Source organism: Somniosus microcephalus, chromosome 3 (genome assembly GCF_052327205.1).
Source record: "Somniosus microcephalus isolate GS21.2 chromosome 3, FLI_Smic_1.0, whole genome shotgun sequence".
NCBI lineage: Eukaryota > Metazoa > Chordata > Chondrichthyes > Squaliformes > Somniosidae > Somniosus > Somniosus microcephalus.
Genome location: NC_140989.1, coordinates 38,854,900 through 38,875,553, shown reverse-complemented (window position 1 = coordinate 38,875,553; position 20,654 = coordinate 38,854,900). Strand labels below are relative to the sequence as shown.

Sequence of the window (20,654 nt, the reverse complement as noted above, 5' to 3'; positions counted from 1 at the left end):
ACTTCAAAAAGTACTTCATTGGCTGGAAAGTGCTTTGAGACGTCCGGTGGTCGTGAAAGGCGCTATATAAATGCAAGTCTTCCTTCCTTCCTCCCTCTTCTCTCTCCCCCTCCTCTCTTCTGTCCTGGTAGATCAGGTTGAAAAAAGTGTAATCCTACATAGTGGCTTGTATCTTATGTGGATCTGATAATTGACAAAAAACCATGTAAAATAAATGTAATTACTGAGCACCATCACACAGTTGTGGTAGGAAGACTGGGAATAACATAAACCATAAGCGGCATTTGTTCTCTTATTTTTAAAATGAAAGAAAAAGTTAAAAACTTGTAATAGTTTTCTCCTGAATGCAGTGATGCATGACGAAGTACAGCCTCACCAGCATTGACAGCTCTCTAGTACCTCACTCAAGCTCTCATTAATCATACGCTTGTCTAGACCAATACATTTTATCTAGAGGATACACCATATTTTTTTTTTTTTAAACCTAGAGGACCACTTAAACAGAGAACATCGCAGGTGACCCAATCTTTTCCTCATTTATGTCTACATACTCAAACATTCCAATGGGAATCACGGCATAATGACTTGACGCACGGGCCACGGCCCATTTTCTCTTCCTTGCTCTGGGGCACTGAGACCAAGTGTAACCTCCACATCTTCATCTGAAAGAAAGCCATTCAACAAAACTAATTGTTAAACTGATGGTGCAACTATGATCATTACCTAAAACGGTGCAACTATGATCATTACCTAAAACGGTGCAACTATGATCATTACCTAAAACGGTGCAACTATGATCATGACCTAAAACGGTGCTAAGGAGGATTTGATCTTAGAGTTGATTTGAAGTACATTCCATTCTATTAATGGCTAGAAGTGACTCAGTTAAAATTGATGACATAATAATTGCTTAGAATTTCATTTGGATTTTCTAGTCTCTCCATCACCCTCAATCTTCAGTTCTTAACAGAAACAGGTCCTGGCATGTTCTTTATCAAAAATGCCACATCTGGAGAACAAACACTGCTGGATAAATAGGGCAGACACATTAGTTCTGAGCTTTCATTATAGTAATTTATTGTTGGTTCTGTGCTGTTAGTTTTGGAAAGATTTCAGTCAAGGATTATAAATATAGATCTGCCAACTCTCACTTGTTTTTTGGCAAGTTTTCACCATTTTAAAACTGCTATCACAATCTTAAATGATACATTAAGTCAATACATGCCATTTGCGGTGATAAACAGCTCTGTTATAACTTAGTGTTTAAATATGAAAGTGAATAAAGTTCAGCACTTCTACTAAAACTCTACTTAAAATATATAAACAATTTTTGACTGGAACAGCTCCAATGAACAAAAAGTTATAGGGCAATGGATGCTAGTAATCTCTGACTGGTACTCTGCTGTAAGCTTGGCAACTCTACAAACATTATTAGGTAAAATTTTTCATAAGTAAACATTATAAAATATTTAATTAAGAACATGTTAAACTTTGTAGCATTTAGTAAACATGTACTCACACTGTGATGTTTAAAACTTCATTTGTGATTCCATCACTAATTTATAAAGGTGTTTTGAAAAAATACTTTGTCCAGAGAAGATGACAATTTTTTTTAAAAAGCAGATAACTTATTGCAGAATCCAGCATGTTGAACAGGGACAAAATTGAGCTAAAATAAGGATTATCCAAGCTTTTACAGCAGTCAAGCAGATCTGTGTATGAGAAATAGCAAATAGCCACATATAGGTGTATGGTAGTGCAGTGGCTTTGTAACTGGACTAATCAAATCAACTTTTATTGTCATTGTTAGTGCACAAGTGCAGTACAATGAAATGTAGGCTTGCGGCTCCCGAGAGTGTACATTTAGATTAAGACATTTAAACATTCAACATCCATTTGGCTTGTAATACATTAACATAAACATAACCATAATAAAGTGCATTGGCAGATGTGCAGGCTTTAGAGTTTATTTGTGGAGTTCAGTAGGATGACAGCCCTGGGAAAGAAGCTGTTCTTAAATCTGGTCGTACGGGTGCGAATGCATCTGTAGCGTCTCCCAGATGGCAGGAGGGCGAACAGACTGTGGCTGGGGTGGGTAGGGTCTTTGATGATGGACCGTGACCTCCGTAAACAGCGTTTCTGGTATATGTGCTCTATGGTCGGTAGCCGGGTGCCGGTAATGCGTTGGGCAGTTTTGACTACCCGCTGCAGGGCTTTCCGGTCATAGTAGCTACAGCTGCCATACCATACTGTGATACAGTTCGTCAGGATGCTCTCTATTGTGCAGCGGTAAAAGTTAGAGAGGATCAGGGGTGACAGGTTACATCCCTTCAGCCTCCTTAGGAAATATAGGCGCTGCTGGGCCTTCTTCACCAGAGAGGAGGTATTGAGGGACCAGGAGAGGTCTTCCGTGATGTGGACTCCGAGGAACTTAAAGCTGTCCACCCTTTCCACCACAGCCCCATTGATGTGGATGGCCTAGACTAATGAACCAGCAAATGGGAGTTCAAATCCTACCATGGCAGTTTGAGAATTTGAATTCAGTTTTTTTTTTTTTTTTTTAAAAAGGAAATAAAAGCTGGTATCAGAAAAAGTGACCATTACTATTGTTGTAAAAACCCAACTGGTTCACTAATGTCCTTTTTCTTCCTTCCTTTAAAGAAGCAAACCTGCCATCCTTGCCTACTCTGGCCTATGTGGGACCGACCAGTCCCACACCAACGTGGTTCACTCTTAACTGCCCTCTGAAGTGGCCAAGCCAGTCAGTTGTATCAAACCATTATTTGGGCAACTGGGAATGGGCAATAAATGCCAGCGATACCCACATCCTAAGAATAATTTTTAATAAATGTATGATTACCCTGTTTGTATCAGGAAGATTACATTCACTGGCTTATGGTGCCAGAATAAGTCAAATTTCACTTATTACATTGAATTCTAGGATTTTTACTGGTCATTCATGATTGCATTCCATAATTATGTCCATTTATAATTAGCACCACTGGTTTATGATGACTGAATAAGTTATTTTGTTTTCATAATTCCATTCCATGATCTATTTTTTTGCTAACTAGTAGCTTTTATTATGATTAAACACCATATCCAACTCCACTCTATTTTATACATTACAGAGTCATTGGACTATGCCACTTCTACCTCCTTCACCTAGTATTGAAGGAATGCTGCATTGTTGGAAGTGCTGAAATTTGGATGAGACATTGAATGATCTGCCAGCATAGTGGATCCCATAGAACTATTTTGGAGGGGGGCAGGGAATAGACCAGGTGTCCTGGTCACCATTCCGCCCTCAACCAATACCATCAAAAACATATTATGCAATGATTCATTTTGCCATTTATGGGTCCTTGCTGCGCACAAATTATCTGCACGAGCCTCCTCCCGTCTTTCCTCATCTAAATCTATCAGCATAACCCTCTATTCCCTTTTCCCTCATATGCTTGTCTAGCCTCCCCTTAAATGCAACTATACTATTCGCTTCAGCCACTCCCTGTGGTAGCGAGTTTCACATTCTCAGCACTCTTTGGGTAAAGAAGTTCCTTCTGAATTCCCTATTGGATTTCTTGGTGGCTATCTTAAATTGATGGCCTCTAGTTATGCTCTTCCCCACAAGTGGAAACATTCTCTCTGTATCCACTCTATCAAAACCTTTCATAATTTTAAAGACCTCTATCAGGTCACCCCTCAGCCTTCCTTTTTAAAGAAAAAAAAGAGACCCAAGCCTGTTCATCCTTTCCTGACATGTATACCCTCGCATTTCTGGTATCATCCTTGTAAATCTTCTCTGTACCCTCTCCAGTGCCTCTATATCCTTTTTATAATATGGTGACCAGAACTGTATGCAGTACTCCAAGTGTGGTCTAACCAAGGTTCGATACAGGTTTAGCATAACTTCCCTACTTTTCAATTCTGTCCCTCTAGAAATAAACCCTAGTGCTTGGTTTGCTTTTTTTATGGCCTTTCTAACCTGTGTCGCAACTTTTAGTGATTTGTGTATTTGTACTCCCAGATCCCTTTGTTCCTCTACCCCACCTAGACTCGCACCCTCCAAGTAATAAGTGACCTCCCTATTCTTCATACCAAAATGTAATAGCTCACATTTATCTGTGTTGAACGTCATTTGCCAATTATATGCCCATTCTGCAAGTTTATTAATGTCCTCCTGTAACTTGTTGCAGTCCTCCTCAGTATTGACTATCCCCCCCAATTTGGTGTCACCCGTAAATTTAGAAATTGTGTTTTTGATTCCAAAGTCTAAATCGTTACTGTAAATTGTAAACAGCAGTGGTTCCAGCATTGATCCTTGCGGAACACCACTACCAACCTTCTGCCACTGTGAAACACAGAAGGTTAGTATGCAGGTGATCAGGAAAGCCAATGGAATCTTGGCTTTTATTGCAAGGGGGATGGAGTATAAAAGCAGGGAAGTCTTGCTGCAGTTATACAGGGTACTGGTGAGGCCACACCTGGAATACTGCATACAGTTTTGGTTTCCATATTTAAAAGATATACTTGCTCTCGAGGCAGTTCAGAGAAGGTTCACTCGGTTGATTCCGGAGATGAGGGGGTTGACTTATGAGGAAAGGTGGAGTAGGTTGGGCCTCTACTCATTGGAATTCAGAAGAATGAGAGGCGATCTTATCGATACATATAAGATTGTGAGGGGGCTTGATCAGGTGGATGCGGGGAGGATGTTTCCACTGATGGGCGAGACTAGAACTAGGGGGCATAATCTTAGAATAAGGGGCTGCCCTTTCAAAACGGAGAGGAGAAACTTCTTCACTCAGAGGGTAGTAAATCTATGGAATTTGCTACCCCAGAGAGCTGTGGAAGCTGCAACATTAAATAAATTTAAAACGTAGACAGTTTCCTAGCTGATAAGGGAATAAGGGGTTACGGGGCGAGGGCAGGGAAGTGGACGTGAGTCTAAGTTCGGATCAGCCATGATCCTATTGAATGGCGGAGCAGGCCCGAGGGGCCGTATGGCCTACTCCTGCTCCTACTTCTTATGTTCTTATGTAATAGCTACCCTTTACTCCTATTCTCTGTTTTCTGTCCTGAAGCCAGCCAGCAATCCATTCTGCTACTTGTCCCCTGATTCTGCATTCTCTGACCTTGTTCATCAGTCTATTATGGGGTACCTTATCGAAGGCCTTTTGAAAATCCAGATAAATTACATCTACTGCATTACCATTGCCTACTCTCTGTTACCTCTTCAAAAAAATTCAATAAGGTTGGTCAAGCAAGACTTTCCCTTTTAAAATCCATGTTGACTATTCATTGTTATATTTTTGGTTTCTAGATGTTCTTCTGTATCCTCCTTTAGTAGGGATTCCATTATTTTTCCTACCACCGATGTTAAGCTGACTGGTCTATAATTCTCTGGACATGTTCTACCCCCCTTAAATATCGGTATTATGTTAGCTATCCGCCAGTCCTCTGGCACTATACCTTTTTCTAACGAGTTATTAAATATGCGTAGTAATGTCTCTGCTATCTCTCCCCTAGATTCTTTTAAAATGCGTGGATGCAATCCATCCAGACCAGGGGTTTTATCCTCTGAGTTTGATTAATTTATTTAATATATCCCCCTTTTTATTTTAAATGCACTTATCTCATTACCAATCTCATCATCCAATGTCATGTCCACCTGTTCTATCTCCCTGGTAAATACTGAAGCAAAATAATGATTTAATATTTCTCCCATCTCTCTATCGTTACCTGTGGTATTATCCTGTCTATCCCTTAATGGCCCTATTCCTATCCCAACCTTCCTTTTTTATTGATGTGCCTATAAAATATTTTACTATATTGTTTTATGTTCCTTGATAATTTAATTTCATAGTTCCTCTTTGCCTCCCTAACTTTTTTTGACTTCTCTCCTAATCTTTTCGTATTCTCTCTTATCATGCACGCCCCTGCTGTCTATGTACTTAATGTAGGACTCCTTCCTTACCCTCAATTGTTCCCTTATGGCTTTATTCATCCATGGAGTCTCATTATTGTTTAGTTTGTTCTTTCCATTTAGCGGAATATAATTTTCATGCACTCCATTGAACAACGTTTTAAATGTTTCCCATTGTCGTTCTACATCATTGTTTGCCAACGTTGTTGCCCATTCCCACCCCCCCAAGTTCTATTCTCAGCCCCTCAAAATCAGCTTTTCTCCAATCTATTAACCTGGTTTTCATCATACTTATGTCCTTCTCAATTATCATCTTAAAGCGTATTATATTATGGTCACTATTGCCTATATGTTCCCCTACCTTTACTTCTCTTATCTGGTCTGGTTCATTCCCCGTTACTAGATCCAATAGCGAATCCTCCATTGTTGGGCATTTTACATATTGGGTTAGAAAGGAGCCCTGTACATAAGAACATAAGAAATAGGAGCAGGAGTAGGCCATTCGGCCCTTCAAGCCTGCTCCACCATTCAATGAGATCATGGCTGATCTTCTGCCTCAACTCCATTCACCGGCCCTATCACCATATCTCTTGATGCCCTTACTGGTCAGAAATCTGTCGACTTCTGTTTTGAATATACTCAATGACTGAGCCTCCACAGTAGAGAATTCCAAAGATTCACCACCCTCTGTGTGAAGAAATTTCTTCTCATCTCAGTCCTGAATGGCCTACCCTTTATCCTGACGCTGTGGCCCCTGGTTCTAGACTCCACAGCCAAGGGAAACATTCTCCCAGCATCCACCCTATCAAGCTCTGTAATAATTTTGTATGCTTCAATGAGATCCCCTCTCATTCTTCTGAATTAAAGAGAATACAGACCTAGTTTATTCAATCTCTTCTCATACGACAGTCCTGCCATCTCAGGAATCAATCTCGTGAACCTTTGTTGCACTCCCTCTATGGCAAGTATATCCTTCCTTAGGTAAGGAGACTAAAATTGTACACAGTACTCCAGGTGTGGTCTCACCAAGGCCCTATATAATTGGCATGATGTGGAGATGCCGGTGTTGGACTGGGGTGGACAAATGTGAGGAGTCACACAACATCAGGTTATAGTCCAACAGCTTTATTTGAAATCACAAGCTTTCGGAGCGCTGCTCCTTCGTCAGGTGAAGTGAAGAGATGCATATCGGCACAGCATATATAGTCAGAGAACACTGCCAGATGATTACAGGTAATCTTTCTAACTGCCCTTTATCACACCTCGGCAGAGAGATAATCACAGCAATCAAAGGTGTGAATGGTGTCCAAACTGGTCAGTCAGGAAAACATTACATCAAAGAACAATGAGGTGGGGTCACAAGGGGTCAAATGTTACAGATGCTGGGGTCTGTATGAAAAACAAAAAACAAACAAAAAACAATAAAAAGAAAAAAAAATGTTTTGCTGGAAATCACAGCAGGTCCGGCTGCATCTGTGTAGAGAGAACAAGCCAACGACGGCTCGAGTCTGGATGACGCTACGTCAGGTGGGGTTACATGTAGCGTGACATGAACCCAAGATCCCGGTTGAGGCCGTCCTCATGAGTGCGGAACTTGGCTATCAGTTTCTGCTTGACGATTTTGCGTTGTCGTGTGTCTCGAAGGCCGCCTTGGAGAATGCTTACCCGAAGATCGGAGGCTGAATGTCCTTGACTGCTGAAGTGTTCCCCGACTGGGAGGGAACACTCCTGCCTGGCGATTGTTGTGCGGTGTCCGTTCATCCGTTGTCGCAGTGCCTGCATGGTCTCGCCGATGTACCATGCTCCGGGGCATCCTTTCCTGCAACGTATGAGGTAGACAACGTTGGCCGAGTCACGAGAATGTACCATGTACCTGGTGGGTGGTGTCCTCACGTGTGATGATGGTATCTGTGTTGATGATCTGGCATGTCTTGCAGAGGTTGCCGTGGCAGGGTTGTGTGGTGTTGTGGTCGCTGTTCTCCTGAAAGCTGGGTAATTTGCTGCGAACGATGGTCTGTTTGAGGTTAGGCGGCTGTTTGAAGGCGAGTAGTGGAGATGTGCAGCATCAGGTGGGTGAGCAGGAGGTTGAGGCTCTTGCTGCTGAGCTGCCTGGTTCTGCTGCTGCCGTGGCTGCTTCTCATCCGAATCGGAGGTCCATGGTGAAAGGAAATAAAAATGGTTCCCATGCTGCTGGCAGATACCTGTGTTGGGGAAGCACTCAGTCCAAGCGGGGAGTCTTCCAAAGAAATCTCACAGTTGAGAGATAGAAGCTGCAGCACCTCCAACTTTGGTAGGCCTGCTAAAAGTCCTTTGGAACAAAAGTTCTGCCACCTGCAACTGCTCCCTGATGAAAGCTCCGTTTTAATGGTGGAGCTGCAGCTGTGAGGAGGCCACCCACTTGTCAACTCGCCAGGATTACCTGGCGTGGTTTTGGAGTGTCGTGCAACACGCTGAAAATGTGGTAAAATAACGGCCTGTTAAAATAGGATTATAGAGGCCCTTAACTACCTCTCCCGGCTGATGGAGACGGGACCAAATCACACCCATCAAACCCACACCGGCAAAATTGCGCGAAGGCGGGTTCTGAACCCGCCCTCAGTTTTTACCATTTTTGCCAACAGTCCCGCCTCCTCGAAGCTGGGAAAATCACCCCTAAAGTATTTGTTTAATTTCTCTGCCATTTCCTTATTCCCCATTATAATTTCTCCTGTCTCAGCCTGCAAGGGACCCACATTTACTTTCGCTAATCTTTTCCTTTTTACATACCTATAGAAGCTTTTACAGTCTCTTTTTATGTCTCTCGCTAGTTTGCTTTCATATTCTATTTTCCCTTTATCAATTTCTTGGTTCCTTTGCTTAATTCTAAAATCCTCCCAATCCTCAGGCTTACTACTCTTTTTGGCAACATTATTAGCCTCTTCCTTTGATCTAATACTTTTTACAGAACAAACGGGAAACTGTTCAACCTCCGTCGCCTCCAGTCCAGATCCAAGGTCGTCCCATTCTCTGTCGTCGAATTACAGTATGCAGACGACGCTTGCGTCTGCACTCACTCGGAGATCGAACTCCAAACCATCGTCAACACCTTCACCGAAGCGTACGAGAGCATGGGCCTTACACTAAACATCCATAAGACAAAGGTCCTCTACCAACCTGCCCCCACCACACAGTACTGCCCCCGATTATCAAAATCCACGACAAGGCCTTGGACAACGTGGACCACTTTCCATACCTCGGGAGCCTACTGTCAACAAGGGCAGACGTCGATGACGAAGTCCAACACCGCCTTCAGTGTGCCAGTGCAGCCTTCGGTCGCCTGAGGAAGAGAGTGATCTAGAAAACTATCTTGCATACATTCCATGAATGCGTCCTCCACACTATTACTGCAAATTACAGTATGGGAATGGTAGCGTAGTGGTAATGGCACTGCTAGTAATCCAGAGGCCTGGACTAATGATCCAGAGACGCGAGTTCAAATCCACGGCAGCTGGGGAATTTAAATTCAGTTAATTAAATAAATCTGGAATAATTACTAGTATTAGTAATGGTAAACAATTATCGGATTGTCTTAAAAATCTGCCGTCCTTACCTGCTCTGGCCTATGTGTGACGCCAGACCCATAGCAACGTGGTTGACTCTTAACTGCCCTCTGAAATGGCCTAGCAAGCCACTCAGTTGTAACAAACTGCAACAAAACAAATTATAAAAATGAAACTGGACGGACCACCCGGCATCGACCTTGTCACCGGCAACGGACCCGGCACACCCAGCCCAGTCAACCCTGCAAAATCCTCCTCACCAACATCTGGGGACTTGTGCCAAAATTGGGAGAGCTGTTCCACAGACTAGTCAAGCAATAGCCTGACATATGACTCACAGAATCATACCTTTTAGCTGATGTCCCAAACACCTTCATCACCATCCCTGGGTATGTCCTGTCCCACCGGCAGGACAGTCCCACCAGGGGTGACGGCACAGTGGTATACAGTCGGGAAGGAGTGGACCTGGGAGTCCTCAACATTGACTCCGGACCCCATGAAATCTCATAGCTTCAGGTCAAGCAAGGGCAAGGAAACCTCCTGCTGATTACCACCTACCGCCCTCCCTCAGCTGATGAATCAGTTGTTGGACACCACTTGGACGAAGCACAGAGTAGCAAGGGTGCAGAATGTACTCTGGGTGGGGGACTTCAATGTCCATCACCAAGAGTGGCTCGGTAGCACCACCAATGACCGAGATGGCCGATTCCTGAAGGACATAGCCGCCAGTCTGGGCCTGCGACAGGTGGTAAGAGAACCAACACGAGGGAAAAACCTACTTGACCTCGTCCTCACCAATCTACCTGTCGCAGATGCATCTGTCCATGCCAGTATTGGTAGCAGTGACCACCGCAAAGTCATTGTGGAGACGAAGTCCCGTCTTCACACTGAGGACACCCTCCATCGTGTTGTGTGGCACTACCACCATGCTAAATAGGATAGATTCAGAACAGATCTAGCACCTCAAAACTGGGCATCCATGAGATGCTGTGGGCCATCAGCAGCAGCAGAATTGTATTCCATCACAATCTGTAACCTCATGGCCTGGCATATCCCTCACTCTGCCATTACCATCAAGTCAGGGGACCAACCCTGGTTCAATAAGGAGTGTAGAAGAGCATGCCAGGAGCAGCACCAGGCCTACCTAAAAATGAGGTGCCGACCTGGGGAAGCTGCAACACAGGACTACATGCATGCTAAAAAGCAGAAGCAGTATGCTATAGACAGAGCTAAGCGATCCCACAATCAACAGATCAGATCAGAGCTCTGCAGTCCTGCCACATCCAGTCGTGAATGGTGGTGAACCATTAAACAACAGGAGGAGGAGGCTCCATGAATATCCCTATCCTCAATGATGGTGGAGCCCAGGACATGAGTGCAAAAGACAAGGCTGAAGCATTTGCAACCATCTTCAGCCGGAAGTGCCGAGTGGATGATCCATATCGGCCTCCTCCTGAGATCCCCACCATCACAGAAGCCAGTCTTCAGCCAATTCGATTCACTCCACGTGATATCAAGAAATGGCTGAGTGCACTGGATACAGCAAAGGCTATGGGCCCTGACAACATCCCGGCTATCGTGCTGAAGACTTGTGCTCCAGAGCTAGCCACGCCTCTAGCCAAGCTGTTCCAGCACAGCTACAACACTGGCATCTATCCGACAATGTGGAAAACTGCCCAGGTATGTCCTATCCACAAAAAGCAGGACAAATTCAATCCGGCCAATTACCGCCCCATCAGTCTACTCTCAATCATCAGCAAAGTGATGGAAGGTGTCATCGACAGTGCTATCAAGCGGCACTTACTCACCAATAACCTGCTCACTGATGCCCAGTTTGGGTTCCGCCAGGGCCACTCAGTTGCCGACCTCATTACAGCCTTGGTCCAAACATGGACAAAGAAGCTGAATTCCAGAGGTGAGGTGAGAGTGACTGCCCTCGACATCAAGGCAGCATTTGACCGAGTGTGGCATTAAGGAGCCCTAGTAAAACTGAAGTCAATGGGAATCGGGGGGAAAACTCTCCACTGGCTGGAGTCATACCTAGCACAAAGGAGGATAGTTGTGATGATTGAAGGTCAATCATCACAGCCCCAGGACATCACTGCAGCAGTTACTCAGGGCAGTGTCCTTGGCCCAACCATCTTTTGCTGCTTCATCAATGACCTTCCCTCCAACATAAGGTCAGAAATGGGGATGTTCGCTGATGACTGCAGTGTTCAGTGTCATTCACAACTCCTCAGATAATGAAGCAGTCCATGCCCGCATGCAACAAGACCTGGACGACACCTTAAACATTCACTCCCTCCACCACCAGCATACCGTGGCTGCAGTGTGTACCATCTACAAGATGCACTGCAGCAACTCACCAAGTCTTCTAGGTGGAAGGAGGTTTGGGAGGTGCTGCCGAAGGACAAGGGCAGCAGACGCATGGGAACACCACCACCTCCAAGTTACACATCATCCTGACTTAAAAGTATATTGCCGATCCTTCATCATCGCTGGGTCAAAATCCTGGATCTCCCTACCTAACAGCACTGTGGGAGTACCTTCACCACATGGACTGCAGCGGTTCAAGAAGGCGGCTCACCACCACCTTCTCAAGGGCAATTAGGGATGGGCAGTAAATGCTGGCCTTGCCAGCAATGCCCACATCCCATAAAAATGAATAATTTTTTTTTTTTTTTTTTAAATGTGGTTTGTCCAGTCTATATGTAGATTAAAATCCACCATGATTACTGTATTACCCTTGTTACATGTGCCTCTAATTTCCTGATTTATACTCTGCCCTACATTACAACTACTGTTTGGGGGCCTATAAACAACTCCCACCAATGTTTTCTGCCCCTTGCTGTTTCTTAGCTCCACCCAAACTGATTCTACTTCTTGATTTCCAGAGCCAAGATCCTTTCTCTGTACTGTCTTTATCCCATTCTTTATTATCAGAGCTACCCCTCCTCCTTTTCCATTTTGCCTATATCTTCAAAAAGTTAAGTATCCTGGAATATTTAGTTCTCAACCTTAGCCACTCTGCAACCACGTCTCCGTTATGGCTATTAGATCAAACCTGTTCATTTCTATCTGCGCTATTAGTTCATCTATTTTGTTGTGAATGCTTCACGCATTCAGATATAGTGCTTTTAGCTTAGACTTTTTCTATTTTTCCCTGATGTCACCTTAGTCACTGATGCCTTATTACCTTTGTTACTCTCTGTCCCTTCCTGACCCACTCTGCTTATTTTTACCCAAAACTCTACTCTGCTCACTGCTTTTAAATTTACTCTTTCCTGAAGCCTCCCACTCCATTAGTTTAAAGCCGTCTACTGCCCTAGTTATTCGGTTCATCAGGACACTGGTCCCAGCCCAGTTTAAGTGGAGCCCGTCCCAACAGAACAGCTCACTCTTTCAAACCCCTTCCTCCCACACCATTCTTTGAGTCACGCATTTAAACCTCTAATCTGTTTGTCCCTATGCCAATTTGCGCGTGGTTCAGGTAACAATCCAGAAATTATTGCCTTTGAGGTTCTGCTTTTTAATTTGGACCCTAGCTCCTCAAACTCCGTCAGCAGAACCTCATTCCTAGTTCTACCTATGTCGTTGGTTCCTACGTGAACCACGACAACTGGATCCTCCCCCTCCAAGTTCTTCTCCAGCCGCGAGGAGATGCCTTTAACCCTGACACTGGGCAGGCAACACAACCTTCGGATCTCTTGGTCACGGCTGCAGAGAACAGCATCTATCCCCCTGACTATACTGTCCCCTACCACAACTACATTCCCTTTCACTCCCCCCACTTGAATTGCCTCCTGCATCATGGTGCCACGGTTAGCTTGCTCATCCATCCTGCAGGCTTTTCCCTTATCCACACAGGCAGCAAGAACCTCATACCTGTTGGACAAGGGCAGAGGCTCCTCCAGCACTTGTTATATTTGTATAGAATTAATTTGCACGTGTTATTTTTAAGACTACCTAAACACTAATTGTTAACGGATGGGGTTAAAGGCATTTTTACACTATTCTCAGTCAGAATATTTCACTGTGAGGTACATAGATTGACCGAGTTCAGTGCAAACAACGAGCAATGACTTCTGGAGGAGTTTGCCGGCTTCGAGTCCTCACTGAGGAATTCAATTCCGGTCTGCAGAGAAGGCTCTGGGTTCCTCTACTGGCTGCATTACTACGAGGGAATTTGGACTTTTGGGAAAAAGTACTGAGAGGAAAAAGTAGAAGCCTAACACATTAGTACTTCGCCAAAACAACAGACAGACATACAGAACCGCTCTGAACGTTTTCAATCAAATGAAGCCCATGAAACTCAGGCTTGTTTTTTTTCCACAGAACTGTTGGTCCAAAACGTTTCGACAGCTTTTCACCTCAAGGGAGAAAGGAGGGAGAAAGAAACGATTAAAATAACCCACCCCAATCGGACGCGCGATGGAAATCCTTCACATGAAAACGACGACTTTGCACGGTTTTCTCTCATGGTACAGCGCCATACAGCAGGGTACGAGCAGCAGCAGCGTGAGCTGGTGGCTTTCCAGACTCACTCCACCCACCTCTCCCCCGGAGTGACACCTGCAGGGAACGCCCGTGTACCAGATTCCCTCTCCCTGCCAACACCATGCGCTCACCGCAGCATCAAGTCCCAGGAAGTGAAGCCCAGCTCCCGCACGTACTGCCTTACACTCCTACCTTATTTCATTCGCGTTCTTCTTTCCACTTACAGCAACGCTCCCAGCCGGTCTCATCAGAGTCCGCTCGCATGGCGACCCTTCAACCACAGGACGGGCAAGTGCCTGAAGGTACTGTAAACTTGCACTGCTGAGATCTTGGCGTCTGATTGCTGGTGTCTTATTTCCCCAGAGAGTAGCAAAGAGGCAACGACAATGCGCTTAAGCAGCGCTATATTTTGATGCTATAATTTTACGGTCGGTCTGGTATTTGGAGCGTTCACTTTACATAATGCGATTATTGGAGGTCATTTTGATTCAAGTATGCGTGTTACATGAACATTGGAGAAGCATCGGGTATGATCAGTTTTAACTGTGGGAATGTATACAAGGGGCATCACGTTTGTAGTACTTAAAAAAAGATTAATAACTCAAGTCGGGTGTTAATGATCTATAGAATTAATTTGTATTTGGGTCGATACTGTACGCTTTTATAATCGAGTAGTTCATGTTTTTTAAATAACTACACCAGCTTTTTATTTCTTCATATTTTACCCTTGTTTTATTTAACTTCGTGTTCACGGTTTTTAACTTTGCTTTATCCGTTAGAAATGTTAAACTATTTTAACCTATTTTGCTTCACATTCAGTTCTTGATTTCTAGGTTGATGGTATTACGCAGATTAATCAACAAAAATTGCCCAGAATTTCCTTGCTCTGTTAATTACGCCGTTATTGACTTGATAAGATAGAAAAAATGCATTTTATTGCAATCCGCTATATGTGCTAAATGTAAGTTTCCTTACTCTTTAGTAACTTTTTTTCCGGCATGGCTGTAACCATTCTATAGCTTTCACTATCTGCCCGCCCAAGTCCCGTGTACGAGTCACCTGGTGGCGCTGTGGATGAGAATTTCCTGCTTTTACACTACTATTGCACTCCGGGTAACTTACACCAACATAAAACAGGTGCCGCTGTTCCCCCAGTCACACAATTCAGGTGGAAGTGAGGAGTTTCAGAACTTCGTAGAGTCCCCAAGCTTTGCTTGTAGATTTCGGGCTTCACAGAACCTTCTTTCAAACTTTCTTTTGTGGGAGTGTTCACTGAGACTTGCATTTTACCCTGCTTCTCTCCCCCCCCTCCAGTGTTACAGTCTCACCCTACCCCTACATTTTTGGATCCACCCCCAGACTTCGAATGTCTCAAGAGAATAAGGCAGCATAGCAGAAGACACCAGCCCCCCAGGTTATCTTCCACAGCATGTTTATAAGCTGCACAGTTCTTTTGAGGATCCATCAGAGAAGCTTTATGTGAGAAGGGTGTGATTCTTTAAAGCTGCTATTGTACATATGTGCACCCTTCTATGTGAAGATTGGCAGCCCCACTCCACTGCCAGAACTGTTCTGATTGTGGCTATGAAAATTACCATGGGATGTTTTACTATATTAAATGTGCTATATAAATGGAAGATGTAGTTATCTTTGCCTTGAATTTTCTTGGCTCAGAATCCTTCCAAGCTGTCATAGGGGATCTGTGTAACTTCAGCCAGGGTGCAGTCATGTTGGGTAACAGACATTTTCTTCAACAGAGCAGCAGTGTTTATCAAATTTGCCATCACACCCATGGAGCAGAGGGAGAGAGCCGTGGGAGCTCTATCCACTATATGGATTCCCCAGGATGCAGGATGCCATAAATGCCACACACATGACACTGAAGATGCCAACAGAACAGCCTTTGACATACATGAACAGAAAGGGGTTCCATTCGCTCAGTATATAAATTGTGATGCCAACCAGAAGATCCTGTATGTCAATGCCCAGCATGCAGTTAATTGCAATGATGCATTTATTTTTCAACACAGCACTCCCTGACCTTTTCCATGAGGATGACCATGTGAATGGATGGATCTTGGAAGACAAAGCCTTGGCTCATGACTCCACTGAGACCCCAGGACAGATACAACTAGGTCATCGCAGCAAGAACGCTTATGGTGGGGAGGACCATAAGAGACTTAAAAATCTGCCTGGACAGATCTGGCATAGTCCTGCAGTACATGCCCCAAAGGGTAGCAAGGATCCTGATTGCATGCATGATTGCATGGAACCAAGGCAGGTAAATGGAGTTAAGATACAGATCAGCCATGATCTAACTGAATTAACAGGCTTAAGGGGCTGAATGGCCTCCTCCTGTTCCTATCTTCTTATGCTGTGCCCTACACAATTTTGCACTCCAGGAAGGCCTAAAATACATGGATGACAATAAACCAGTGGCACTGAGGAAAGGGGAGATGTAAGCCGCAGCACACCAGGAGGACGACTACTCGGAGGAATTGCTTCTCACAGCCGCAAAGGCCTTCCGAAGTTGGGTACTACAGGAGGTGTTTGAGGTGATCAGCTACTGCAACATACTGCACCCTTACCTCCTCCTATGCCAGATGTAAGAAAGTGATCTTCCTTGAAACCACTACCAACCATAGCACATGAATGCTGAGCAGGCATTGTTGTCTCAACAGGATTTTACAAATATTCATCAGCTGAGTATAGAAGTCCATACCAAATGATTGCTCCTTTTTTGAATGACTTTAGTTTCCATAAATAGTGTCCATGTCCATGAGTTTTATCATGGTTCTTTACTACAGTATTTGTTCAACCACATTTCTCTCCTCAGTGTTGTTTGTTTTTGAAATGTAATATCTGTACTTTTTATCTTGATGTCTTTTATTGGCTCAGTTGAAATTTGGCATGGAGAGCTAGAGCAATCTTTAGCTCAGCCTTGACTTGACTCAACCTTTAAGCAGTCTGGCTCACTTCCGTCTGCTGATTAGAGAATAATGGAAGTCACAAAGACACTAGAGTAAAATCAGTGGGAAGGGGAGAGGAGAAGAGTGAAGTTTTTTTTACCTCATTTGTAACAACAGCTGTGATTTTATAAAGGGGTCAGGAACGGTGTGCATGTGCCCCAAAGCGGGTGGCGCACCTGGAGAATCCAGGGACGTGGAGGCCCTGCAGATCGTAACGGCTGGGTCTCATTTAAATAAAAGTTCCCAAAGTACCGCCCAACACCCGGCCAGATTTACCTTCTGTTCACTGGGTAGGAGTGGGAATTTGACACCAGGAGGCCGCAGCTGGGGTCTCGTGGGAATGGTCCCCTGCAGTTGGTGGAAGTAGAAGCTAGTCGCGAGGGGGTGGGAGGTGGCATAGCTCCATGGTGATTGGAGGAGGCCCAGGTACTCTTCTGGCCCACGAGGAATTCTGAGAAAAACCATTTTTAAAGACTTACCTTGGCCTTTTCTAGCCAGTCGGCACCTCCCGCTGTGTTTCTGTTGTCGGGCTGCAGACAGTGCAGCACTCCCCCTGACTTGAAGTAAAGATTACGTTGCTGCACCGATGATGTCATCAGGTGTGACTTTTGAATATTAAGTTGGCCCCCACCTGCCTTTAGTGGGAGCCTTGTCGATGGCGTGAGTTGCCATCATAAAATTACGGCAGCCAGGAATGTGGCCTGTTGGAGCCAGGAGCTAGAATTTTCCAATTTTAACCCCTCCCATGCACCATTCTCGCTGGGCCACATCTCGGGACCAGATTCTGCCTTAAATAGTAATGTTTCTCTGCAACTGGAGTTGGGTGAAAATGGAGAGTTGAAACGTTGACTGCCAAGCGTTGAATTGATCAGCAACCAGCTGTTCTGAGGAAGGGCTCAATACTGAAAGATCAACTTGTGTTCTCTCAACAGATGCAGCCTTACTTGCTGAGTGTTTCTAGCGTTTTCTGTTCTTGGTTCAGCTGTGTTACACTGTTGTCTATTAAAATGCTTGATTAATGTGTAAATTAGTTGCTAATGGAATGCATTTATTGGAATGCCGTTCTAATTCACCAAACTAAAAATGAGCTGTTGTGAATTAAAGAAATTTGCATTTTGGACAGGGTGAAGCAAGCAGGTTGTCTGTTCTGTGCAGTTATTAAAAATCAGTGGGAAGCTACATCCTGTAATTTATAATGCTCGAAATTCTAGAACAAGGTGTGCAAATTATGGTCCATGAGCCATGTCCACAAGTACTAGCAATTTGGTGCACAAAGCCCAGGCAACTCAGTTCTATTTGCCTTTATTGTCTGGTTTGAATTTTGTGGACCTGTAAGTTTGGAAAGGACCATTGTTTGTGCTGTTGCCTTACTGGTGAATAATTCCTAAATTGGTGCTTGAAATATATATACATTAATGGGAACATTTTCCTTTCTGAACTCTTTTGTTGGCAGCTTCTAGCTATTTGGGTTGAAGTTGAATTTCCAAGGATGTTCTCCCTGTCGTCCATCGTAACTTCGGCAGAACACCCACGGAAACCTCGGTGTAAACGGTGTTTATGCCGTTTCTACAGGGTTGCCACAGATCTTCTGCCAAAGTTACAGTAGACGATTTGGAAAACCTCTGCAAAAAGTAATGCCAATTTTCTCTTCATCATCTAGATATTTAGAAATGTCCAAATTTCCCCTTCCATAAATGTTAAACTAACTGGCCTGTAATTACCTGGGTTAGCCTTGTCTCCCTTTTTGAAAATGAGTATTACATTGGCCACTCTTCAGTCTTCTGGCACACATCCACTCTTGATAAAACCCTGAAATAATTTCTTGGGCCTCTGTCACTCCTTCTTCCATTTCCCTCAGGATCCTTAGATGTATTCCATCAGGCCCCTGCAATCTCTCCTCCGTTAGCTGAGCTAATTCCTCTAATATATTACTTTTTTATGTTATATCTCTCATCTCACTTTTAACCAGTTTAGGATTTATCACTTACACAGTATTCTTCTCTTCTATAAAATTGAAGCAAAGTTCTTATTAAGTACCTCCACGAATTTCTTTTTTAAAATTCGCTTATGGGATTTGGGCGTCGCTGGCAAGGCCAGCATTTATTGCCCATCCCTAGTTGCCCTTGAGAAGGTGGTGGTGAGCCGCCGCCTTGGACCGCTGCAGTCGGTGTGGTGATGGTACTCCCGCAGTGCTGTTAGGTAGGGAGTTCCAGGATTTTGACCCAGCGACGATGAAGGATCGGCGATATACTTCTAAATCCGGATGGTGTGTGACTTGAAGGGGAACTTGGAGGTTGTGGTGTTCCCATGTGCCTGCTGCCCTTGTCCTTCTAGGTGGAAGAGGTTGCGGGTTTGGGAGGTGCTGTCGAAGAAGCTTTGGCAAGTTGCTGCAGTGTATCTTGTAGATGGTACACACTGCAGCCATGGTACACTGGTGGTGGAGGGGGTGAATGTTTAAGGTGATGGATGGGGTGCCAATCAAATGGGCTGCTTTGTCCTCGATGGTGTCGAGCTTCTTGAGCTGCACTCATCCAGGCAAGTGGAGAGTATTCCATCACACTCCTTACTTGTGCCTTGTAGATGGTGGAAAGGCTTTGGGGAGTCGGGAGGTGAGACACTCGCCACAGAATACCTAGCCTCTGACCTGCTCTTGTTGCCACAGTATTTATGTGGCTGGTCAATGATGACCCCCAGAATGTTGATGGTGGGGGATTCAGCGATGGTAATGCCATTGAATGTCAAGGGGAGGTGGTTAGACTCTCGCTTGTTGGAGATAGTCATTGCCTGGCACTTCTGGTGCGCGACTGTTACCTGCCACTTATCAGCCCAAGCCTGAACGTCATCCAGGTCTTGTTGCATGAGGGCATGGACTGCTTCATTATCTAGGAGTTGTGAATGGCGCTGAACACTGTGCAGTCATCAACGAACATCCCCATTTCTGACCTTATGTTGGAGGGAGCATATCTTGGGAAGCGTTAGGTCTAAGAAGCTTTATTTCATAGAATCATAGAAAACTAAATCTATATGTTAACTGAGTTCATTTGAATTTACTAAGAGGTTTCTTTCATATGTGTGCAGTGATTTCTTGCTTTGTAAAGATTGTTGAGATGTATGTGTACTTCTGAAATAATTAGTTACTGATGACAAGTGGTTGCAGACCTGTATAACAGACAGCATAAACATGTGTTGATAGAATAATGAGTAGTTTCTTTTCTATAATTCACGACCCTGTAATTAGTTTTTTGTAAGACTGTTTATACAGTATTTTGGTGGTTATTTTGGAATATTAATGCTCTGGACTGGAGCACTTTCCTTTTTTTTTCTCATCCCGTGTCCACAGAAGGTAGCACAGACCAGATAAATGGCAATATACATTTGTGTTGTTAATCTTGGCAACATGACCATGTTTTTATGCTGTGAATGGATTTGGCAATACCAGTACAACTACAAATGATCAGGATACGCGTGTGCACATTACTATAAAGTCACATTCCACTTTGGCATTCTGCCTGCAGGCATTCCCCAATGTTGGGGGAAGGATTTTTGTGTCCAGCAACCTGGAAGTCATATTGTTGGCTTATATGTGTGGACTGAGAGCTCAGCCTCCCTGCTACGGAAATAAATGTGTAGGTCTAACAGCAAGCAGCAGCAGTGTGCTTTGCCTTCAGGGGCAGTGAATTAAAAACATCTTGCAAGGCAGTGTTCCTTGCCATTGGGGTATTACAT

General features: G+C 44.2%; 1 protein-coding gene across 16 annotated transcripts in view; it reads left to right on the top strand.

Moving 5' to 3' along the window:
- Positions 1-12,551: 12,551 nt before the first annotated feature.
- Positions 12,552-20,654, top strand: part of edaradd (EDAR-associated death domain) — a 55,029-nt gene continuing 46,926 nt past the window's right edge. Inside the window, exons 1-2 of one of the 16 annotated variants that reach the window (XM_085980144.1) lie at positions 12,552-13,963; positions 14,186-14,261. In XM_085980144.1, coding sequence (XP_085836270.1) covers positions 13,941-13,963; positions 14,186-14,261 — 99 coding nt within the window. In that variant the 5' untranslated portion in view covers positions 12,552-13,940. Of the gene's footprint in view, positions 14,262-14,283; positions 14,487-20,654 lie in introns of those variants that run through there. The other 15 variants (XM_085980140.1, XM_085980146.1, XM_085980176.1 and 12 more) reach the window with 15 other exon arrangements.